Raw genomic sequence first — 25,971 nt, 5'->3', positions numbered from 1 at the left:
TCTGTTTATTGTGAACACAGAATTTTCCAATGAATATTTCTAAAAAGAAAAGATTGCTTTACAATGGAACAAGTGATTCACTTTATTTGGTTTTAGCTTGCACTGACTGATTCACAGAAATTTCTTTTGAACAACCATGTCTTTCTATAACATTTATAGAAACATCTATAGCAATCACAGAGCTCTTGTCCTCATGAAGTCTCAGAGCACTCCCAAGTACAAAACATAATACTAATAAAGATATCTAATTGGCTTTAATTTAATGGCTTCAATTTTGTGCTCATAATCTTGGGAATGGAAATGCCAAATTTTATTTTCAAAAATAAAGTTTATTATTATTACCTAGAAAAGTAAAACTGCATTAGAAGAACATAATTTTGTTTGTAAAGTCATCTGTTCAGAGGTTAAGAAATCCCAGATGAAAGCTTGCTCTGCAGTGGCAAAAGTCTGTTTCTTTATTTTACCTAATGACTATCTAATATGAGGTACTTAAAAGGCCTGCAACAGAAGCTGAAACACAGGAGTCTCTGGTTCTATTAATTGTTAATCATTGTACTGAAAAAATATACACTTATATTAGATCTTCTATTAGAAAAGCTTAGTCACAGGGTCTCAAAAGTGATCCTGCATCAGAGGAGAAGTCTGGTGGTGATAGCATTCACCCGGCATTTGGTTGCGTATTGCTCACAGGTCATCATTCCCCAAAATATCTGACACCAAAGCCTGTCTGAGAAAAAACCTCCCATCTCTTACCCTTGGCTGCTTGTTCCTGCTCCTCGGCTGTGCCAGTACAACAATTTGTAGGCCTCTTGCTAACCAGATGACTAAAGTGCTTCTGTCTACAAAGCAAGCTTTCAGTCACAATGGCACAACTGAGGGACAGTGAACAGCAGTGTCGGCAATGAGGAGAAAGGGAACATTTTCAACTGACTTTCCCATTACAGAAAGTGTAATGTCAAACCTTACCACAAGCAGAGGGGAATTTTAACTCATCTGTTACATCATAGATGAGTGCTCTAACCAAAGAACATCAAATAAGAAAGTCCCTTGAATTCTTGTGCTGAAAAAGAAAAGCATGACCTTTTTTTCATTTAGAAAAGGGTTTGGCACCTGCCTTCTGGCTAAGAATTTGAATTCTGAGTCCAAAACAGAAAGAAGCATCTCCCAGTAAGCAGCAGTAAGGGAGCTTTTAAAGCTTATCCCTGGATCTCTTTTTTTTTTCTTTTCATTTAGCTGAGTACTGCAAGTTTTCTCTTAAAAGTTGTGATCGATCTACTTATATGTACATCAATCACTGCTGTTACTAGGAAACCATTGGTTTTTCCTCTAAAGAATTGTTATAAATAAGCACCATGCCATGAAATAGGATCCTTGTGTATACTGCCTCTGCTTCCAACATAATTAAGATCAGGAAAAATCTAATTTTGGTGTAATTTGCCAGGTTACATTAAATTATCTTGATGAATCATTCATACCTAATTGCTTTGGACTACAGTTTCATTGCATTCTATGATCCTGAGAGTAAATTTAAATAAAGGATGAAGTAGGCTGAGTAATACTTATCTTTCCAAGGTCCTGTCCTAGAACAGAAAAAAAAAAATACATTTCCTATGTAAGCCACAGGAGAAAAACCTCCCCCAGTTCTAATGGTGCCTTCAGGTCATGAAGTGTGTGTTAATCAAATTCATCTTATGCTGACTTCAGAAGAACTGTAGAGGAGAGTTAGTTTTGTATTCTTGAAAACAGCTGTGGTACCAAAGAGCTGCAAAATCCACAGACAGCATTCTTCTTCTTCTCTCTTAACCTTTTAAGTCCCAAATATGACACAGAAAATCCTATTGAAGCAGAAAGCTTAGAAAGGTGTGGAACTTAAATTCTTTACTGCAAAAACTATTCCTGTATCTTTAGTTTCAAAATCCTTACTGCTGACATAAAGCATAACTGTGGAGATGCTGCAGTACCTAAGACTCCAAAAGGCTGATCAGCTGTATGAGTATTGATGTTTAGTAGGAATGCAAATAAAAGAATGGATTATGAGTTAAAATTTCCAGTACTGGATATACTAATTTTTTTTTTAAAGCTGAACTAAATTTTGGAATTTTACTACTTAGAAGTCTTAAGCCAACTTGGAACCATCGAACTATTTCATTATTTTACCACCATTATTTTTTGATTAATTTTATTTAAATATATTACTATAGTTCATTGGTTTTAAAAAAATGTAAGTTGAAAGTAAACATATTGCATAGAGCTGTTCTTTCCTAAACTCACAAATTCTCTATTAACCATAGGTTTCTCATTTCATTTGAACTGATGTCCTCTATTCTTTTTGTTATTTCCATAGATCAATGTCATACTGTTCAGCCTAAGCCTCGACCAGGTGTCTTAGATCTTTTGGCTCTGTTGAATGTGTCTTTTAATCTTTGGATCTGACTGTCGCTCTCTCTTTGACTGCATGTCCTAGCAGTCAGGGAAGAAGTCACTTATCCTCATTAACCCCTTTGTTTACAGAATAGCTAAAATCAGCCTGTTGTAAGATTTAGCAACTACAGATTTTCTTTAAAAGAACAGTAAGTGATGTGCTAGCGGCTAAGGCATACATCCAGGAAATGGAAGACCTGAATTTAATTTCCTTTTTAACCTTAATAGGTTCAAATTCATCTTCTATATTCTAAGACACTGCCTTAATAACTTAGCTAAAAATTAGTTTAGTAGGGGCACTCTCCATCACTGTATTAAATCTGCTCTATTCTACAGAAGTGAATCCAAAATCAGTTATATGAGATACGACACATGATACAAGTAGGCCTGAGTTTGGGGAACTCCCCTGGCTGGCAAATGCCTTTACTCCTGCTCATTGTCACAGGCACTGTTTGTGTGTATTACATTTTTTGGATAAAATACATAAAGGGAATGGAGGAAAATTGTACCTTGACATATTTTATTTACTTTTATTGGTAAGAAAGAGAAAAATTTTACATACTCAATCACATACCTGGACTAGCAGTTCCCTATGGCAGCACCTTATGCTGCCATATATGATGGCATATATATGATTCTAGCTTCTGGGTAAAAAGAAAGAAAGACCTTAAATCCTTAGAATGAAAAATGCCAGATTTGGAACACAAAATTAAGACCTACAATCATGCAACTTTCTATGTATAGGTTGGCATTAAATTTTAAAAAAAAAATTCCTAGCAGTAATTGTGATGCAAATCTCAAATAAAAATAAAAATGTATGAGGGCCTCTCTTAATATCATGATTAAAAGTTGGTCAAAGCAATAATACATTTAAGGCTATTCTCAAACAATGTATTATGAGTGCTTTTGGTTTGCAGCTCAGACCTCACAGTGACCATACATTTTAATTCAGTTTGATGCAAAAGCAGAAAACATTTAAACCTGGCATCTCAGTCAAGTTTTGATAGCCAAAGTCAATTTAACCCAGTGAATGAATAGTACAAATACACATACAAAATTCATTCTGCTGTGTTGTGCTATGAAGGGGATTTTTATGACCACTAACATGCTACTGGGAATTCAGTCTCTAGTTTTATTGTCTCCAGTGTCACTGAGATGTACCTTTTATTCTAATTTTCATTTAGTTGTCATTTTTTAATCTCTTGGTCCTAGTAGTGCTCTGATAGACTCATCTTCAGGGGGATCATGATATTTTTCATGAAGCAGTCAATAGCATGTTATAGCCAAACTTTTCCAAATACGAGTTAGAACAAAGTTTTGCCAAACTGGGTGAACATCATTCTTGGTTCCAGCACTACTGGGAAGTCTAGAAAGCTGCTAGCTGTTTTGGATCATTTCAACATGAACTGAGTTCTTCAGCATTTGAGTTTATGCTTTGTTACAGCTATTCTGTAATATCTCTGTGGTTGAAGGAAAAATGTAATTTACATTCCTACATTAATACATGTATTAAAGACATTTTTAAATGCGTTATCCAAAACCGTTTTAAATCCAGGTTTCAATATACATTTCCAGAGAATATATGTTGCATAAAGATACACACTGTGGAAATTAACTTTGTGTTACTAATTAAATCTCAATTTCAAAAGGGAATTTTGAGATAGGAAAATGATCAGGTTACACAATCAGGTCATAGTAGTCATCTTCTGAGTTTGGTCATCAGCTTTTTAATGGCTTTTCACACATGGTTTTGCATCTTGCTGGCTACAAGTGAACAAACCATGGTTATATGAGACTCACAAGCCTGTCTGTGAAAGCGTCTTGCACATCCTCTTCCCAACCATTATTCTGCCATGTGGACCATATCCCACATCCAGTTCATTTTGAAATGACAATGATGCTATGTTTACCTGACAAACTGGCATTCTATTCAAAAGACAGTAAGTACATGAAGCGGCATTCGTGTGACAAATTCCTTTGAAACTGCTGGCATTACTCCCACCACTTAAGCAGTGCTCCAGATAAAAAAGAGATGCATTAGTTCTTTATCAGCCCTAACTAACAAATATAACAGATTTATAGAGTGGCAAATATATAGATATGATATTCTGTAATTTAAAAAAAAAAAAAAAATTCTGACCTTCAATTATACCTGAGTTGGGTCTGGGACCTCCTGCCTCCGCTGGGCATCCGTGGCCTGCTTGTGCCCTCAGGCACGGGCAAAGACCCTCCTCTGCAGCCCCAGAAGGGCCCAATGTGGCATGTCTGCTCTCCGAGCACCCTGGCATTGTGGGGCAGTATGAAGTCAGCCCATCAGAGTTCATGTCCATGGCAAAGGGCTTCAAGTAATTTAAAAATGAAATTAAAGCCCGGTTACATCTTTTGTGTCCATGTCCCTCCCCACCAGGTCACAGCCTCGGCTCAGCGAAGGTGTCCCGGGCGCAGACGTTTCCCAGCTACCCCTCGGAGCAGGGCGAGGAGCACCAGCAGTCCCTCTCGCTGGCCAGCAGCTACGCCTTCAGCTACGGCTCGGGCCTGGTGCAATGACAGCCGGGGGCAGCCAGCCAAGAGAGACAGTCTAGCCTGGAGCCTGCCGCCAGGGCCAGGGAGCCACTGGCCCCCTCCGCACCCACAATTTGCCATGAAAACTGATGCCTACCAGCTCCAGCCAGGTCACCGCAGGTGCGGAAACCTGGAGAGGCGGCTTCCCCGAAGCAGAGGCTAAGTCTTTATTTATTTATTTTGCCGTTCCTTTTGTCGATGCATTCAGAAAGGAGGGGGGTGGGGAGGGAGGGGGACACGTTTGTGTTGTGAGAAAGTGGTGGAATCAAACAAAACTGTGTTGGTGTGAAGGTTTCTGCATGACCGGAGAAGGCTTGTTCTGGGGCTCCATTGCGATGGCACATTGGACACTGGGGACTTCCTACCCACCTCCACCAGCAGGCCGGCCCATCTTCACCCATAACATTTTTAGGTCCTTGCCACAGCCCACTGATTCCTGCTGGAGTCACTAAAATATCGCCGACTTGAGACACAATGCGGGGGTCACCTTCGGATCCAAGCAAGTTCGCTCATTACCCTAGAGGGCGGTTGGGTGTTTTTTGAGCCAGACACCAACAGATATTGGAGTAGCAGGCTAATACGGTTTGTTGGGAATAGAGTTCGATGCATTAAGGTCAGATTATCACCTGGTATGGCTCTAATCTTAAATTCCCAGGGCACAAATTCATCCCTTACTAATACACATGTAATTCTCATGATGCCCCTGAGCTGTGAACACCCATATCAGCAGCACAGTCTCGTCCTCAGAACTGCTGCAAAGTCTTGTTATTTGCTAATTATTTAGGTAACCACACGTGCAAGCCTAACTTTAAAATGTGGGAAAACTTCTTCAGAGAAATAAAAATGGGCCATATCCCCAGCTGGCGACTGCCTGTGCCACGGCTCGGCCAGATACGGTAGACCTGATCTCTGGTCTTGTCTTTCTGGTCAGCGTTACTTTGATTTTCTCCGTTTCCTTCTCAGATTTCTGGTTTAGATGCACATTGTATTTCGTATGATCATGTGTCAAGCATCGGTTTACTTTGAAAAGGAGGATGAGTACTTCTCAATGGAAATTTTCTGTCTTTAGAAGACATCTTTAAAAAATGAACTAGTAGGTGTGTTTGTAATCAGTAGAGGGAATAAATTGGAAGGCATACCTGTAGGTGGGGAACAAGTTTTATCTGTCCTGAACATTTAGATTTTTGTAAGTGATATCACATATTTATGTACTCGTCATGATGCCCTGAAATGTTTGAAATTGTGGGGAGGAAAATCTGCCCTCTTGCTACGATCTGAGCAGCCTTTGTTCTGTTCCCAGTGTGAAACTATTGCCATGATTACCAGAGGGATTCATCTCATTAGTTTCTCAGGACAGGTTGAGGAAACCTACCAAGGAGGAGACACATAGACTCTTTCCCAGTGAAACAATCAGTTTTATGTACCATAATTTAACTGAAAAAGTGATGTTGGGTTGTTTTATATATGCACATATATATATATGTATTAAAAAGTACAGAAGAAACTTCTGCTTTACATTAAACATTTACCGATACAGTATGTCCAGCTTTTCTCCAACTACTTGCCAGGCTAAGAGACCTTGCAGACTTACAGCTTTCTACACGTCAGTGAACAGCTGCTGAATAAAAAAGCTTTGTGATCCGCTTGAATGAAACTCTTCTACCCCACCACAATCAGCTTTATTTATTTTTCCTCTTTTTCCCTGTCTCGTTCACTACCTCTTTTCCTTCTCACAGTGCTCCCATACTCAGGAATAGAACAGCTCCCTACAGAGAGTATTTTGATGAGCTAAAATGAAAAACTGCTCTCCCACACTGTCAGGGAGCTGTACCTATGGTGCTCTCTGAGCTGTACCCGTAAAGGAAGCTTCATTCACTCTTTCATTTAAGAAAAAAATTTGGTTGACATTTTGCTTTGGGAAAACTTCCAGTCTACATATGTTACATGCAAAATGTGATATATAAGTATAGATTCTCTGCTGGTGTAATTCCATTATTCAGTGCAGCTTTGCCAAATATACACCTTTTGAGGAACTGGACAGTTATTTTTATTCCTATGCAACTGTGATTCTTTCACTTCCCCTAAAATTATATATTTGCTTTAAAATTCCTTAGATTAACTTTTCAATATGTTTTGCAGGTTTCTATGCTGTGTCCATGTAACTATTTTCCTCTGTGACTTGAATACTAGTCATTTAACAGTTACATATTCTACATAGTCCAAAAATGGAGAAAAGGCATAACAGGAGAATATCAGAACTGCTTTGTAGTTCCAGTGTCCATATACTTTAAAAGCCTATCTAAATCCTAAAGCTAGTGCTTTAGCTGTGTTTAGATAAAAAGCGTAAGATCTATTTAGTGTGCTCTTTGCTTTTCCTGGGGAACAGTTGTTGTCTGTCACAGATAGTTTTGTCGTCCTATGAACTGCATGAATATTGTCTAGTTAATGAAATTGTAGATGCTATTTCCAAAGAAAATGAAAAAAAAAAAAATAAAAGCAGGGGAAGGAGGGATTGGCCATCTATAGGAGTTTCACTAATTATTTTGCTTTTATTACATAATGCAACTATCCTCTCAACTCATACATTTATAAACATGTGTGGAGTCCCATCCTGTAGCAATAGGCAGAAAACTGAACTCCCGGACAAAGCTGGAGAATGCAAACAACTAAAACCAAACCTGACCTACTAGTCATACCTACCAACGTATGACACATGCTCACCATACTGACCTGTTGGGAACCTATTTCTTGTAGAGTGTAAACCCAACCACACTGGCAGTTGAAAATAAGGATGTAACTTCAACTTCACAGTGTATTGTAACACAATCTAAGAAAACAGGGTCCCCGAGGCTCAAAGGTATTCAGCAGGCAGTGGATACTGCCATTAGTGCCACTCCAGAACAGTAGATGATATCACTTAACATTTGTGTATTCACGTAGCTTCCAGAAATGTTCCTCAGAAAAACACTATGAGAACCAGGCAGTCACTGTGTGAACAGTTTGCCAGAAAATCCTGTTTTCACAGAATTGCTTTAATTCCTGGCATACACCTGTTGATAATCTAAGTGATTGCCCACTGAGACTACTTTGTACAGCTCCTAGTGCTTCTGCCAGAAGGAAAACTGACTTTCGGCACACATGGTAGAGCTGCCTGCCTAGAGACTGCCTTTAAACAGGCCCAGGGACCCATGGGGCCCTGTTCAAGTCTCGGCTTTCTTCACGTGCAAGGCACACAGATAATATGTCTACTCCTGACCCAAGAGGAGCTCTCTGTTTTCAGCTAATGAGCTGTGAAAACATGAAGGGCAACAAAATGTCTTCAGTGGTAACCAGGTGTAACTGGTACAAATGGAACTTAGCATTAGTACATTATGAAACAGAAGAAACAATATAAGGCTATCGCTTTCATTTTGGTTCTGAGGATGTGTTATGAATATGTAACTGTAACCATGATTTAATTTTTTTTAAATTACCCTTGATAAGAATATATTCACCTCTATGAACAAATAACAGCATTACTAAATATAGTTATTAATGTATCTTAACTGTGAATATTACAGATTGATGCATGCTGGTACTTTTGATTTTGAAGTAACTTGGTGCAAAAATGGAGAAATTGAAAGAGACTGGTAATAAATCAGCAAATGGTGCTAAGGTACTTGAGTAGCCCCATTTTTTAAGCAGCTACATGTTATTATTGATAGTTTAAATCATCTGTGAGCATAGTCCTTTGAAGCAATTTTGCCTGCCTATGTAAAGGAAAAAGAAAGAAGAATATTTTGTAACATGGAGTTTGCTGTTTTACTGAGTAAATGTTTAGGCTTTACTTTCTGTGGTAGGCTCTGGCTCCAGCTCCTCATATGTATTCAGGTCCATGCAAAATTTCGGTCTTGGGGGTTTTTTGTTGGGCTTTTTTTCCCCCTAAAGCTAGCAAGTAGAACTCTGAAATGTATTGACAAACTAAAGAAGTTTGTTAGACAGCAACAGTAGCTGCTCTCGTTTGTTTTGACAAAAGTCTACCATGACATTTTGGGAAAATACTTCATTTCACAACACATGAATAGAAATCCTACTGGGAAGTAGCAAACACATTTCTAATAAAGTCTTATTCTAAGTTAATAAGACTTTGCTGAAATTCAATATCTGAGGTCAAAAGTCTATTAAAGTGCTCTCTATAGCAATAATGTAAGTACAACATACAGCCTTCAGGCACCCATTTATTTAAGAGTTCCTAAATGGAGGCAGTCTGTGAAGACCCTTACCTGTTCATGGCAAAGAGAAAAAGAGAGCATTAATCAAATCTCTGTATTGCATTTATCAGAAAAGGAATGAACTTCATGCTTGTTCATCTCTCCAGTCTAATAGACAATACTATGGGGAGTAGTGGTTTTTGAGATATCTGATCTCTAGGAGCTGACAGAGACCAGCAGCTTTTATCATATAAACCTCTAGTCAGACTTAGCTCACCAGCCACATTTGCTAGTACTCATCTGGTAACCTAGAAACTGCAGGGTGATTTTCCATGAGAAAATATAAGTCTCTTGAATGGCTGTGCTTTTTAGCATGAAATACAGAATTATTTACAACTGTTTCTTCCTAAAAAGGAAGGAGGAATGTGTTCCAGTTAACCTCTCTTTTAGTGTTTAATATCCATGTATTTTAGATCCTTTTTATACCTGCTGCAAAGGAATAAATGTGGCTTTTATCTGCACACAGAATAGAGTGGACTGTGGAGAAAGTGTGAAAAGCTGCTGTTTGATTACAAGAACCGATCCAACAGCACTGGAAAGTTTCAATTTTCCATACGTCATCCAAATTCTTGTGATTCTTTCCAAACCAACTTGTTACACAACGTATATATATTACAATCTTATATTTTTCACCACAGACAACTGGTCGGGGTGCCTGCCTGTGTTTTGTAAGTAGAAGATAATGACTGTGCAACACCATTGTAGCAGCATAAAATCAAAGGATACAAGGTTGGATATATTAATTCTGCACATATAAAGTCTTGCACTCCATAAAGGGTGCTGTGTTTGTTCTTGATATTATAAATAGATGCTCTTCAATTTTTTTATTTTAGATAAAAGGGTATGTTATATTGGAAACAAGTACAGGCATATGGTAGAATGAAAGAAATGTTGATTAACCTGTTGTAACTAGAAGTTTGTATCTCTGTCCAGGCCCTTACAAGACAGTAAAAGGTGACAGGTGAAGGTGCTGTGTATTCAGCAATTATTTAAATGTCATTATGCTTAGAAACCTAAATATTAGAATCTACAGGTGAACTGGTTCTACTGAAGAAAATGGAAATTTCACTTTGCAAAGATGCTTTTTGCACCTTTGCATGCATATGCAATTTAACAGATTTTTATGGATATTGTTAAAACAAATGTGAAAGTAGCCGAGTTTTAAGTATGATTAAATATAATTAAAGCATTTTCAAATGTCCATGTTGTTATGAATATTGCAAGTTGTAATGGAGAAAAGATTTCCTTTTTAACTAAATGCAAGCTCAGAATCTAATATGCTCTCTAAGATGAAGTTAATCTTTTTAAACCTCACACTGAAAGTCCAGCAGAATTGATTTCATTGGTGTTTTTTTTTTTCTTCAGTAGAGAAATCTTCATGAGGTTAAATAGATTTACCACTTTCTCTTACAATCCTAGGATTGTCAAGTGAATGGATAGATTTTACAGTAGATTTTTTCCTGTGACAATATTTGACATGAATGAAGTTAACCCTCATTTTTGATATAGGCTACACATTGTTTTCAATCTTTTTTTGATTTGTATGATAGCGAGACTGCAATAGGCATAGCAAATAGCACAAAATTAATCAGCTGTCTTGGCAATTCCATACTGGTAACAAAAATAAAGGTTGCAGTTTAACATTTATGCTCATTGCTGCGCTAAAACAGAATAAATGATGTAAAATAAAGCTATCCTTGTTGATGTTAATTGTTGCATTTCCTGAGTTTCCATAGATGACAGGCTGTGACAGGAGATATCCAGAACTGCTTTTCATAAGTTGCACTGATTTAAGATGGCTACAAGGAAAAACAGACAATTCAGAAAAAAATATTATGACTTCCTACCAAAGTATGACACGAGCTCATCTTTTTTTTTCTTTCTTTGAAAAAAATCATTATAGAGAGAGAAGTTTTTGAAACCTAATAAAAATCAAGTGAAAAATAGGGTAAGAAGTCAAGAAAAATTAAAAAAAGGATTCTGTAATCTTTAAAAAGATTAGGACAATTTAGCAGGCATTTAAACCCATAGCAATGGGTCATGCTGAATAAAAAACAGTTTCCTGGACCATTCAACTTCTGACTTTATCAGGAAGTGGGAACTATATTTTGTGTTTAATCCAACTCACAGCTCTAAGTTGCTCTAAAACAATGGACTCCGGAGTGCTGGGCTCATTTTCCCTAGCCTGGCTGGAAGAACCAAGTACCAGTCCAGCCAACATGCATTATGGAATATAGATGCTTAAAAAGTAGTATTTTGCACAATGCATCACAATTGTTATCGCACAACTTTGTGGAATTTAGTACAGCTAGATATTGCTAAAAATATGATTTAGAATATTTCAGAGCTGATCAAATTCTGGTTAATGAAAATAACGTCTGCATTTATGATGCATAAAAATACATACATATATGCTCAGCCTTTATGCTTCTAATTACAGAATGATCCGACAGACTTCTCTGGGAAAGTTTCTCCCATACTACTATTGTTAGGCAAATTATGGAAACTTAAAAGAGAATAATAAATGTCTGCTTCGGTTTTATTTGAGACAAAAAAAATGGTATTAACAGAGAATAATTTTAATACATATACCTATTTCTTACATGCATTTTTCTCTTCAAATACACATGTAGACATCAGCACAAATAAAGAAGGTACTGAAAAAAAAGAAAAAAGGAAAGATACTTGGCTGTATCTTAGTACGATAATCCCTTAAATCATGTTTTAAAACTTACTGGTTAATACTACAAATGAATTATTTAGTGTAACAATCTAATGAAATAAACTTTTAAGAAAGGTGTTAAATATCCCTTAGAATCACTGAGACACTTTTTTTTTTAAACTATAAAATTCTCTTTTTAAATAACCATAAGCTTAGAAGAAATATGTCAGCCTCTGCTAGTAATTCGTTTTAGTTTTTTATCTAATTAAGCAGGCCAGCAATGTGGATAGTGTGGAAGCAATGAATGCATTATTCTTTTGATACTTTCCTTAGGTAACTTTGTACATTTCCTTTGGTATTTCTAGCTTGACCATTATGTCCCAAGTTATATGTAGGGTTATATAACTGCAAAACTATAACACAGATAGTAAGGTAAATCTACAGCTTTATAAATCAAGCCTAATCAGGGTCAAGAAACTAGTCAGAGCAGTGGCACGGTGGAAGCCTGCTCCAGAAGCCTCTGAGCTCCCACAAGTGAGGCTGTCTCTATGATCCTGAGGCTCTCTTATTTTAAAAGAAATGTTGGCAAACTCATCGTTTGTTTGTCCCATGGTTAGCCAGATGCTCATCCTCTTCTCATAACTCTTAATGCATTTTACTCTTAGGGAAAAAAAATGTTATGGGCTGTGGTGGTTTAGTCCCTGACGGGGTCTGAGACCACGCGGCCGCTGCCCCTCCCCCACAAAGGGAGTGAAATGCAAAGCCCCGGGGCTGAGATAACAGAGCAACAGCAACACAACAAACAACAACAATAACAGTAACAATAATAATAATGAACAGAGCAAAATATCTACCAGTACAGCAGCGAGAAGCGCGATGGCATAACACACGTGTTAACCCACCCATCTCGCTTCCGTGCCAGGATGTGACGTCTGCATGATATCTGAATAACCCGGCTAGAGCTCCCCCCCCACTGCTGGGGAAACTTAACCCTATCCTGGCTAAACCAGGACATGGGCAAAAGCAGAAACAAGGACTTGCTGGAGGAGTTCTCTACCAAGCCCTGCAGGCTCTTCTTAGATCTTAAAACATGAATTGTTTCTGCACAGGAGCCCCGCTTCATGGGGAAGGCTGGAAAGGGCAGAGGAGAAGGAGTGCAGTCTGATGCAGACTGCAGGAGAACTGGGACAGGCTCTTCCATTTCCTCTCTTATTGTCAGGAAGGATGCTGGATAGACTGTGGTAGCAGAAACAGCCATAATTTCATGTGACAGTGGAAAGTCTAGTTCAGCTTAGTGTTTTGAAGACCACTGTGGGTCTCTAGCCTCAGGGTGGAATCTTTCGCACTGGATGTCAAAGGGACAGTGGCACCCTGAGCCCACACATACCCTGACACCACATCCCAGAGAGGCATGGCAATGGAGGCACATCTTGTGGTCTAGCCCAAAACAGTTCCCCAGGAACGTGTGAGTGTTGGAAATGTCTTTTGAGTTGCCCTAGTTACATCTTAAATAATACAGTCTGAGAGCTTATAGAGAAACCTGTAGTTTCTAGTCCTGGGGTCCACAGCCTGAAAGAGCATTATAGTACCTGTCTTATAGACAGACATGGCTGGTTTTGGTGTCAGACTTACAAAGCCATTTAGGGGATTAACTCCTATTGACTATCTAGGCTTTAAAGGAAATAATTCTTTCAATTGCACTGGGGAGCACTCACTGAGGCAGAGTTTCAGCAACTGTAAATAAATACCATTGATTTGAACTTTCTCATAGCTCAATAACATAGAACGTTTAGAGGAGCATGATGCAAATAAGATTTAAAAATAAATTATAAAAAATCATAGCCCTGGTTTCCAGATGTCTTTATGATTACAAAAACATCACCACCAACCCTCCAAAAAAAAAACCCCACAACATAGAAAATAATCTGATAGTGAGATCAGTCCTGTGAAATCTTTTCTTTTTTCTGAAGGTTTCTTATTTAGATCTCTCAGGAGTAAGCTAGCATCCACCTGTCATCAAAATAATAAATGCTGGTAGCACCTATACTTTAACTATTCTGCTTGCTTTGTTGCCTTGATCCTCTCCTTCTGTCCCCTAGTCCTGGGATAAGACCTGGATGGAAGGTAGGTGAAGTTTCACAGCACAGTTAGAAAAAGCTATTTCTGAGTATCCTTGAAAAAATTTAGGTGCCTAACAGAAAAGGTGTCTGGGAATTGAGGGCAGGTGGAGATCAGAAAGAGTGGTTAACATCGGGGTTTGGAGAAGTCAAGCTTCTTTTTCTCCTTGGTGGGTGTCACAGAGACACCCACAATTGATTTTAGACAGGTGTTAAATTTAACAAGATTTATTTTTTATCAAAATCATTTAGAACTCAAAAGACATTAGCAAACCACATGTTCAGGATGTAAGAGGGGTTAATTACTGCACAACTGACTTAAGAATTCTTAAGCTTTAGAAATGATGACCCAAAATGTACAAATCACTAACCAAAAAGATGAGCGCTCTCAACCTCAAGGAGTTACCTTGGGTGCTGTCCTGATCCAAGAGGAGAGTCCTCACCTGCAGACCCGCTGCTCCAAGGAGGCCTGGATCGATTTGCCCTCAGACAGGACTCCATTTATACCCTAGTTGAATCTGATCTGTGGTCATATATGGTCAGCAGTCTAGAAACTTCTCTTGACCGAGGTGTTTCATTGGCTGAGGGCCTTGTCTGTCAACTGAAGGGCCCTGCCTTTCAGCTGAGGTGTGTAGGTAATGGTCTCACCACCGAAGCATATGAGCATATGCTTGACCACAGTCACCATGTCGGCTGGGCAGCTCAACCTCCAAACTGTGGCTTCTAGTTTTAACTCTTTCCTTCCAGCAGCTGAGAAGTTCTGGCCTTTATCGGGATAGGTGCACCTGCCACAGTGGGTGCAGTCCTTAAAGCAAGCTGTTTCCTCACAGAAACATTGTTTTACCCCAAGATGCACAGGCAAAGGAGAGCAGTAGACAAGCAGAATGAGCAGTATCATGAACGTATTGTATAGTTAGAGAAGCTCTTTAAAGTAAAGGAACATATTTGAGATGAATAAAGAAAATAACAGGAGATGATGTATGTTACTGCTTTAAATTTCACCTTCTTTCCTAGACTGTGAGTTTCGTATTTGCTCTGTTGATCCAAACTCTGGTGACTGACTGCCTCTCTCCTACATTCAGAAGTTCCAGCAAAGACTTATTACAATATGTTTTTTATGATTTCTTTCTTAAAAGACATGTGAGTTTGTGCCATTTAAGGACTTAGTAGTCCTATTAATGATGGAATTTTCCTCTGAACATGGGATTTCAATATCTTTTTCACTCAGCATAAAAGATGAATTTTATTATTATGAAAGAGATTTGGTTTTACTTTTCTTAAAATATCACAGACTCATTTTGCAGTTACACAGAAGGTAGTTACCCAGTGATTCAAGACTCATTTTTTAATGATGACATGCTTTATTATGTTTATTTCCTTTCAGCAAAGTTTCTAAGGCCTTAAAACAATAAAAAAGACAGAATTTTCTTACAATTTAGACAGTATGCTGAGCTGTTTGCTATCCATTATTATGTCACATTACTTCCTTGATTTTTTTATTTCCTCCCTCTTAACTGTTTGGGCAAGCGGTACAGCATGAAATAACACAGTAATTGTCCAGCATAAAATTTCCAAATTACAGTTGGTGAAGTTTACTCAAAAGGAACTAAAAGTTTCCAAAAGAAAAAAGCAAAACTATGGAAAATATTGAAAATAAGCGGCAATAAACTATAGTTTGTACTATTTTACACCGGAAAAGTCTATATACATGATCCAAACTGTGTCACAGCAAACAGGCTCTTACTGGGTCCCATCCTGCCATATTTAAAGAGTTTTAATATTACATTTCGAATTACACTTTTGGAAGTTTCTCTTGTGTGTAGCTTACTACTTACTTTTTAAGCCAATGACAATATTGATGAGTTTTAGATTGTTTTCTTTTTGGTTTTCACTTGTATCATTCTCATGTTCAGCTGCTGTTCACTGATATTACCATGGTACAAAAATGAAGCTGTTGGTTTTGGGTTTGTTTTTTTGAAAAAAATAATACATTGTTCTTATTATGCTATGTGTGATGTGATTTTTCCCTGTGGACTATCCTGGTAGAAGTAATATGTCTATGGAAGTTGAATTAAAACAGATTAATACCTGCAAAGATGTGCACTATAGATTTTTTTTTCTTTCTCAAATCTCAAAAATAAACAATTATTTTGAAAAGACAAGCTAAAAGTACCAAGGGAGGCAAGAAATAAGGGCATTACCAGAAATAATCAAAACAATCTGGTATTTCAGGTACTTAACCTCAACTTCTTCCCCTTTTTTACCCTCAGTAAAGTAGGGATGTATTTTAGCTGTCTCTACAAGCAGTGAAACAATATCAACTTCTCATCTTATGGAAATTTCTGTATCAGGGTTCCAGCTGAGAACTTCAGTGGAATCAAATTCATTACATTATCATTTTGGTATGTTAATATAAATGGGATCATCAAAGAAACAACCCCATGCTACAGGGTTTATTTGTAATGCTGTGCACAACTTAGAATTATCTGCTATGATATTTGATAACTCAGGAAATAAACCAACTTATTAATAGTACAGTTCTGTGTATCCTCATCAACTTCACACGCAAGTGTTTACATATCTGAAAACCTTCAGTAAATGAAAGAAAAAAAAAATATCCCTTGCAATGTGTATGTGTCCTTGTTCAGAAGTACACGAAACCAAAAGGAGATGTTTTCTAATGGTATATGATATGACATTGTAAACAATTTAAGTCTTCAGTGATAAGTTGAAGGACACTTTGGGTTAGGATTTTAGATTTTTAGCTGAAGTATAGGATAACCACACAATGCTATTATTGCTCAAATAGTTCAGAGAAGCCTTGTGTCTGCATTATTCTCAGAAGAACCTAGACTCCTATTTTCCTGTGCACATGAAGAGAGCTTTCCATTGGAGAAGGCTATGCAAAATGTGCTTTTCACTGTCAGACTGTTGATGGTCCTTTCTAATCAGCCAAGTGGAACCAGTAACTGATCTGTAGGCAGACTCATGATGCCTCCCTCCCAACCCCTTTCCAAAAAAAGAAAAAAAACCAAACCCATATTCAGCAACACTTTCACTAATGCTTCAAGAGAAAAGGGGAATCAAGCATAGGTGGTCCAGGCACACAGTCTGTAGTATATAGACATATATGATTATCAGCCATCAAGGTAACACCTTCATCTACTGGGATTTTGTCCACAGTAATACAGCAGATTTGTAAAAGGCCAAAAGATGTGTAGATCCTAATTCTCAGGTCTGCCTTCTAGTTCTGTTTAAGGATATTTTTTTTTGTCTGTTCAATTTCTGTGTGGTTTCTTCTGTAGGTTTCAGCAGAATATATACATACGCACACATACAACTACATATGTATGTGTATTGTTTTGTAAATGTTCCCAGTCATGCTTTTTTCTGCTTTGCATCATTTATTCATGTATCTTTCATGTTCTCATTTATTTTTTGTGCAACTAAACCTTATAATAAATTATTATTAAATATAACTTGACAGTGACAGAGTCTTCATGTTTTGTTTTCTCCTGGGCATGGAGGAAATGGTGGGGGGGAAGGAGGGAGAGAGGAGAGCAGGGGCTATACTTATATTCCATCCCCAAATAGAAAGTGCTGAAATAACCACTGTGGTGAGTGGTAAGAATCCTGTAAAACCACACAGCTGTCAGATAGCAAGCTTCTGTTCATACTTTTAAATCTAGGTTCAAAGATCCCTGATATATCTACTTTTGTCAGTTGAATAGTACTCTTTGCCCAGCAGCAAAATAACACCTCCTGTGTGAAAATCATGGAAATTTATTATTCTATAGAGTTCTCAATTTGAAATGCAAAACTCATGGATGTAGACAACATTGAGCACATTTTCTTTCTCACCCTGTCACATAGACTTCTCAGACACAGATTTCTCAGACCCAATTAATTTTACGTAAACTTATGCAGCTCCACTCCACATATCAGAGCTGTTCTAAAATTCTTACTTAAAAGTATACCTACTGGGTAAAAATGTTTAAATTCTAGAAGTACAAATAATCTTTAATTCTACATATGAATCAAAGGATACGTCAATGCTGCAGGCTGCAATACAACACAGACACACCTGGTGTAACCTGGCCCAGGTTGACTGTCCAGCCAGATCAGCCAGTTTGACCTTCCACGTCTCACCAGTGGAAAAAAAATAAAGTCTAAGCTGCAGATATAAGCTGCAAACCTGTGCTTTGGTTACTTCATTCTTCAGGAAAAATCTAATGGTCTTTCCTTAGGTTTGTGTGAGACATTTTTCCAGTTGACATAAATCTCCTCTGCCTGTTCAAGTGATGATTCTTCTCTTCTTTCTGTGTTCTGTGTGACATGAAAATTGCATCTTCCATAACTGTTAGCAGGTTAGAAACACATTAAAAACCAAACAAACGAAAAATTTGAAGGACTTTTCTCAAAACAGCTACAAGTTTGAAAAAGGAGAAAACCAGCAAATTTTCCTCCTATGTTGATCTGTTATTGTGATTATTCAGCCATCAATCAAAATATTTTTTGTGTTCTTGTTTTCTATTAATATGTTTCAAGTTCAAGTTGTATGAAAAAAGGAGTTGCACCTTGAATATGTTTCTCAGCTGTCCCACATCACGTGCCTGGTGGGATGACCCCTTCCCCTCACATACACATTTCAGATACTGAAGTAGTTTCTCCTATATCAGTGTTAAAACATGAATTACTCTAAAGTTATTGACCAAGCTAAGAATTAGTCATGTCATTAATTGGTTAACTGGCATGGGAGGAAAGGTGATATCTGAAGCAAATGGCTAGTCTCTAGCCTACGGTCAGCCTAGGAAGAGCTTCATTCTCGTACAAACAGTACTCCAACAGTCAGAATGAGAGAAATGGAAATGGCAGGAGGTCAAAGGACTTTAAAAGGACATATCAAAAGTGGAGTTCACTGTTGCATCATACAGAAGTGACATCTGGGAATAGATAAGTGGAAAGCCAGAGTCTCACACCCACTGTGAAAATGGGGTCATTTCCCTAAGCACAGCATAACTTTATACCCCAAATTAGGGTATGAAGACACAAGGCAGGAGCAGTGAATTTGGCTCCTATCTTTCCACTTCTAAACTTCAGGCCTTGAAATGGATTATTAATGGGTGAAAAAAAAAGACTCAGAGCTCCAAAACATTGATTATTACAATACAAAAAGAAAGGAGAAGCACTGAAATACCTGTTCCTATGAATTATAGTGAAGCTGAACTAGAAGAAATAGATAAAGACAAAGAGCACCACAGGATACAATTTTTTGCCTCATTTTTACAGGTAGTGACTTAAGGAAAAAAGGTATTAATAATACACAAATAATACAAAAAGTAGCAAACCGAAAGAGCTAATTTGTTAATAACCTGACACACAGTTGAGTCTCTAAATGTAGCTGTTAAACATTAAAGAATATTCATCAAAAAATAGTGAACAGCGAAAATCATTCTTTAAAATACTCAAATTTTCCTGTCTGTATAGTTTAAGGTTAGACTATAAGATTCAAGGTATATAAAGAGCAGATACAGAAGAGAAAGATGTTAAGAAATATACAATACAAAATATGAGTAAATTCCAGCTCTCCAGCTGATCTTACCAAGGTCTGAGTAGAGTATACAGCTTTTGATAAGTCCTCTGTGATCCTCTTCCTTTTCTTTCTGATGAAACACATTCAGTCAGAAACACAGTGGAGGGAACTGCATCATGCATGATAGTTCAAAATATCTAATTCCAGCATACAAGAGATAATGCTGGTATTGCTTACTTTCCCACTATCAATACTATAAGAATCCAAGTAGTCTTTCCTCTGACTTGTAAACTGTAACATGCATGAGATTAACATTGTTTCATAAAAGCCTGGGCACAGATAAAAAGGCCCTTTGATTCAGGAGCAAATAAAATAATATATTGCTAACAAGTTCCAGCAGCCTCATATATTGTGGTAGGGGAAGAAATGAGGTTTTTCTACTCACTATTTCTTTTCATTGGAAGCAGAGATTCTGGATCAGACCAGTAGTGTATATTTGGCAAGGAATACAGCAGACTTAGATAATGGTTTAAACTGTTAGTTTGGATCCAGCTGTGAGCAAATTTGGAACATAAAATCAGAAGACAAAAAATGCTAGAAGATGTAGAAAAACTCAGGATGTCACCTGTCTTTCTCTATGCACAAAAAATGAAGAGCCAATGCCTAGTTTTATGTTATTCCTGACAAATCACCCTTGGCATGAAATTTCAGCTAATACCACTGTAAACATTTAGCTGACTAAGGAACTTCAGTAATTTGTTTTTCTAATGAGAATAAAAGAAAAAAAAAGAAAATGTCTCTTTTTTCATAGGCTGTAAATTGATTAGTTTTTTTCAAGTTTTCAAAATTTTGGCAAGAAAATTCAATTTTCACATCTACCTATTTTTAATTGGTTCTGAAGAGGATAGTAGGATGACCTGTTAACACCTTCATACTTACCTGCTTCAGTATATTAAGCAAATTGGTTTGTTACTCACTTTTTGTGATAAGCAGTGGTGATGCAGAAGATCAGAGGGAAAACTAACAGTAAGACAGCAGCAGAAATTCCTCCAGCTATGTAGACAATAAACCATCTGTGATCCCAAGTTGCTAAAATACAATTGTAATAAATATAATTAGTATTTTTATAAACCATCATGAACTTTTTATGACAAACTATGTTGAAAATCAATGATTATGTAGAGACATTATTGCATGACAGCTAATGCTCAAAATTCAGATCTCACAACCATTTCCTCATTTCTAAAATGCCTGTGTTATGCTGAATTAGCTCTTATGAACGTTGTGACTGGGATGACCAAAGGTGAGTGAACAGAGCTGTCGTGGTTTAACCCTGGCTGGCAACTAAGGACCACAGAGCCACTCACTCGCTCCCCCCACCCAGTGGGATGGGGGGAAAGAATGAGGAAAAAGAAGTAGGATTCATGGATTGAGATAAAGACAGTTCAATAGCACAGAAAAGGAAGGTAAAATAATAATAATAATAAAAGTAATAATAATAATGGAATTAAAATATCAAAACAAGTGATGCACAATGTAATTGCTCACCACCTGCCAGCTGATGCCCAGACACTTCCCAAGCAGTGGCCTCTGGCCAGCTTTCCTCCTAGTTTATATACTGACATGACATCACATGGTATGGAATATCCTTTTGGTCAGTTTAGGTCAGCTGTCCTGTCTATGTCTTCTCCCAGCTTTTTGTGCCCCCACAGCCTAGTCACTGGTGCAGTGATGTGAGGAGCTGAAAAGTCCTTGACTAAGTGTAAACACTGCTTAACAACAACTAAAACATCAGTGTGTTATCAACATTATTCTCATCCTAAATCCAAAGCACAGCATTGTACCAACTACTAGAAAGAATATTAACTCTATCCCAGCTGAAACCAGGACAATATCCACTCCTTATTGTATACCATTTACATCATGCCCAGGTCCCACACTCTCCAGTACATTCCTTCCTATCTTTTTGATATACACACACAGCTATGATTCCCTTAGTCTATGGGCCAGCCCTCTAAAATATCTGCCCATCATTTAGTCCATGAGTTTGGGCTCCATCTGTCGTAGTAGTCCTTCAGGGCAGGAGAGATGGTGTGTGATGTTGGATTGCTGCATGCTGAAGCCAGTTCTGGTTCCATCATTGCTGCACTTTTTCAGCTCTATCATTGCTGCACTTTACCCAGTTTCATCAAGGTTCATTCTTCATTAATCTGGGTAATTTTTACTATAATACCATTGATATGGCATGTAACAACCATAGTAGTGATGACACACAGTATTATATAGCAATTAACATCATACAATTCAAATCATTGGCTATTCTCAGCCAGAATCAAATCCTGTTGAGGTACACATCAGACTTCCCTATCCTTCTGCATTACCCACCCAGCACACCCAGATCCTTGAGCAAAAGCAACCCCATGAATGGGTTTGCCTTTGACTGAAGCAGGAGTAAGCCAGACTGTCTTCCCCAGCATAATTTTTATGTGCACTGCAGGGACTTTATCCCCTTCGTAAAAGGGGACAAAGTTCCTTTATCCCCAAATGTAAAAGTTTGGATTGGGCAGGGTCAGTTTGATTGGCAGATTCCCTAGTGTTGACTAACCAGGTGGCTTTTGCTAAATATGTATCCCAATGTTTTAAATGTCCCAGCACCCTTTGCTCTCAGTGTAGTCTTTAACAGTCCATTGTATTGTTAGATTTTTCTGGAGGATGGTGCATGATAGGCCATACTCCATGCCATGCTCTTTGGCCCTGGTGTCTATGAGATTGTTTTGGAAATGAGTTCCGCTGTCTGACTCAATTCTTTCTGGGGCGTCATCTTGTCATAAGACTTGTTTTTCAAGGCCCAAGGTAGTATTCCGGGTGATGGTATTAGGCAAGGGATATGTTTCCAACCACCCAGTGGCTGCTTCCACCGTTGTAGACATATGGCACTTGATTTGGTGGGTTTGCGGAAGTGTGGTATAATCAATCTGTCAGGCTTCCCTATGCGGGAGAAGAGCACTTCCAGTACATCACATCCCTATATCTATATTTCAGGCAAAGAGGCTTTAACTGCTTGGATTGTTTGATTGCAGCACAAGTTTCACATTCATGTGCAATAGTGTCCATGGTTAAGTCTACCCCTCGATCACAAGCCCATCTGTATGTTGCATCTCTTTCTTGAAGGCCTGAGGTGTCATTGGCCCATTGGGCTATAAATAATTCACCCTTATGTCACCAGTCCAGATCTACCTGAGCCACTTCAGTCTTAGCAGCCTGATCTACCTGTTGGTTGTTTTGATGCTCTTCGGTGGCCTGACTCTTAGCGTACTTGTGGTGGTTTAGGCCCTGCCGGGACTCGAGACCACACTGCCGCTGCCCCTCCCCCACCCTCGTACCGGACAGGGCAGGGAGTGAAATACAAACCCCAGGGTTGAGATAAGGGGAGTTTTAATACAACAGTGTAACAGCAAAAAACCGAACAATAATAACAGTAATGAACAGAACAAGAGGTATACAGCAAGGATACAGCTGTGAGGGGACCAAACCGCACAAAGGCCATCCCTGCTCTTTCCCTGCTCTTTCCCGTGCTTGGGCGCCCAGACGTGACGTCAGCATGGTATTGAATAACCCAGCTAGAGCTCCCTCCCCACTGCTGGGGAAACTTAACCCTATCCTAGCTGAACCAGGACAGTACTTTAAGAACTAGGTTCTTTACCCAAGCAGCAATATCTTGCCATAATTCCGTAGCCCAGATGGGTTTACCTCTGTGCTGACAGTTGGTCTGCTTCCATTGCTGTAGCCACCCCAACAGAGTATTTGCCAACATCCATGAGTCAGTATAAAGTACTGGACATTTTTCTTCTTCAGCAATATCTAAGGCCAGCTGGATAGCTTTCACTTCTGCAAACTGACTCGATTCATCTTGTCCTTCATCAGTTTCTGCAACTTGTCACATGGGACTTCACACAGTAGCCTTCCACTTTTGATTTTTTTCCTACAATACAACAGGACCCATGAGTGGATAGAGCATATTGCTTTTCATTTCCTGGTAGTTCATTATACAGCGGGGTCTCTTCAGCATGTATCGCCTCCTCCTCCGGCAATATTCAGAAATCTTTGTCTTCTGACCAGTCTGTGATTACTTCCAGAATTCCTGGGAAACTGGGGTTTCCTCTTCAAGCCCAGTGTGTGATCAGTGCAACCCACTTACCTCATGTAGCATCAGTTGCATAACGTGTAAGAGGAGACCCTCCATTTGATCAACCAGCATTCAGGGTGCCAGGAGGAGCTGTGCTGCAGTACCAGCCACTTCCAAAGCAGCTTGAACCCCTTCATATGCTGCCAATATTTCTTTTTCAGTTGGAGTATAACAGGCCTCGGATCCTCTGTATCCCCAACTCCAAAACTCCAAGGGTTGACTTCGAGTCTCCCCTGATGCTTTCTACCACGGGCTCCAGGTAGGGCCATTCTCCCCAGCTGCAGTCTAGAGCACATTTTTTAACATCTTGTCCTGCCCAAACTGGCCCAAAGGCTACTGCATGAACTATCTCCCATTTAATTTGTTCAAAGGTTTATCCTTGTTCAGGGCCTCATTTGAAATTGTTTTTCTTCTGAGTCACTTGATAGGGAAGACTTACAATCAGACTGTAAGTTGGAATATGCATTCTCCAGAATGCCTAAGAATGCTTGCTAATTGGTGGAGACATAGCTGTTATGTTGTTGATCATGTCTATTGGGATCTGGCAATGTCCATCTTGCCATTTTATTCCCAAAAACTGGATCTTCTGTGCAGGTCCCTTGACCTTACTTCTTTTTATGCAAAACCAGTTTTCAGAAGGATTTGTACTATTTTTTCCCTTTTCTCAAAAACTTCTTCTCCTGTGTTGCCCCATGCAATGATGTCATCAATGTATTGTAGGTGTTCCAGAGCTTCACGCTGTTCCAGTGCAGTCTGGATCAGCCCATGGCAAATGGGGGGGGGGTGGGGCTTTGTTTCCACCCCTGGGGCAGTCTGTTCCAGGTGTACTGAACTCCCCTCCAAGTGAAAACAAACCATGGCCTGTACTCTGCTGCCAAAGGGATTGAGAAAAACACATTAGCAATACCAGTTGTGGTGTACCACTTGTTTGCCTTTGACTCCAGTTAGTATCGAAGTTCTAGCATGTCCATCACAGCAGCACTCAGTGACTTCATTCAGGCCATGATAGTCTATTGTTAGTCTCCACTCTCCATTAGACTTTCGGGCTGGCCATATGGGACTGTTAAAGGGGGTGTGAGTCTTGCTGATCAATCCTTGGCTCTCCAGTCAACGAATCAGCTTATGGATGGGAATCAGGGAGTTTCAGTTTGTGCAATATTGCTGCCAGTTCACCACTGTAGTAACAGTTGGCACCCATTGTTTTTCGAACCTCAGCAACCCCACAACAAAAGGGTCCTGTGAGAGACAAGACAAGGTCGACAGCTGTTTAATTTCCTCCATCTCCAAGGCAGCTATACCAAAGATCCACTGATACCCTTTTGGGTTGTCCTGGTTTTGACCAGGATGGAGTTAATTTTCATTGGAGTATTTCATACCATGTGATGTCATGCCGAGGGATATAGGTGGGCAGGCTCTCTCTCACACGGGCTTTCACTAGGACTTGGGCTCGCGCCATCTGCTCGTCGGGTCTTGTTGCTGTGGGGGGGCAGTCGCCACACTCGGTAAGCCACTGCTGCATTTTACTCATTTCTTTTTGGACTCACTGTTGTTACTGTTGTTCTCTCATTATATTTAGTAAATTCTTTCTTTTTATTCAACCTACGAATTCTCTTCTTTTTGTCCCTCCCCACTGTTTCATCAGAGGCGGGGGGGGGGGGGGGGGGGGGAGGTGAACGGCCGGCCATGTGACATCTGGCTGCCGGCTGAGTTCAAACCTCCACATGGGTCCTTGAAATACCCTCTCTTGAAGTACTATGCCAAGGACACACGGAGACTCTGGGCCAGACACAATGGGGTGGATTTACCACTCATTCCCAGTCAGGCTCACTTCTGCCTCCAGTACGGTTAGCTCTTGGGATCCCCCTGTCACTCCAGAAACGCAGGTAGGTTCTGCCCCTTTATAGTTTGATGGCATTAGGGTACACTGTCCACTGGTGTCCACCAGAGCCTTATAGTCCTGTCAGTCTGATGTGCCAGGCCATTGAATCCACACAATCCAGTAATCCCAGTTGTCTCTTTCCTCCACCTGGCTGGTGGCAGGACCCCTCTAATCCTGGTCACAGTACTCACTATTCACTTCTTGTAAATACAAATCAGAAGTCCCTTCATCAAGATCAGGAGTAAGATCAGCCCTTCTACTCTGTCTGGAGAACAGCCCACTGGAGACTAGAGCAGCAATTTTCCCAGAAGAACCCCCTTTTGAGATTGTTTTTGTTGTGGTTTAAACCCAGAGGTCAACT

General features: G+C 39.1%; 2 protein-coding genes across 2 annotated transcripts in view; one reads left to right on the top strand and one right to left on the bottom strand.

Moving 5' to 3' along the window:
- DOK6 (docking protein 6) overlaps positions 1 to 16,019 on the top strand; it is a 269,235-nt gene extending 253,216 nt beyond the window's left edge. Inside the window, exon 8 of the mRNA XM_074877431.1 lies at positions 4,829 to 16,019. Coding sequence (XP_074733532.1) covers positions 4,829 to 4,968 — 140 coding nt within the window. The 3' untranslated portion in view covers positions 4,969 to 16,019. The remainder of the gene's footprint in view (positions 1 to 4,828) is intronic.
- A 1,614-nt stretch (positions 16,020 to 17,633) lies between these two features.
- Positions 17,634 to 25,971, bottom strand: part of CD226 (CD226 molecule) — a 35,083-nt gene continuing 26,745 nt past the window's right edge. Inside the window, exons 4-6 of the mRNA XM_074877421.1 lie at positions 20,523 to 20,634; positions 19,615 to 19,675; positions 17,634 to 18,338 (exon numbers count right to left, since the gene is read on the bottom strand). Of these exons, the coding sequence (XP_074733522.1) occupies positions 18,231 to 18,338; positions 19,615 to 19,675; positions 20,523 to 20,634 (281 nt within the window). The 3' untranslated portion in view covers positions 17,634 to 18,230. The remainder of the gene's footprint in view (positions 18,339 to 19,614; positions 19,676 to 20,522; positions 20,635 to 25,971) is intronic.

The sequence above is a fragment of the Strix uralensis genome, chromosome 1, assembly GCF_047716275.1.
Source record: "Strix uralensis isolate ZFMK-TIS-50842 chromosome 1, bStrUra1, whole genome shotgun sequence".
NCBI lineage: Eukaryota > Metazoa > Chordata > Aves > Strigiformes > Strigidae > Strix > Strix uralensis.
The sequence above is the reverse complement of the archived record's forward strand: the minus strand, read 5'-3'. Positions and strand labels throughout refer to the sequence as shown.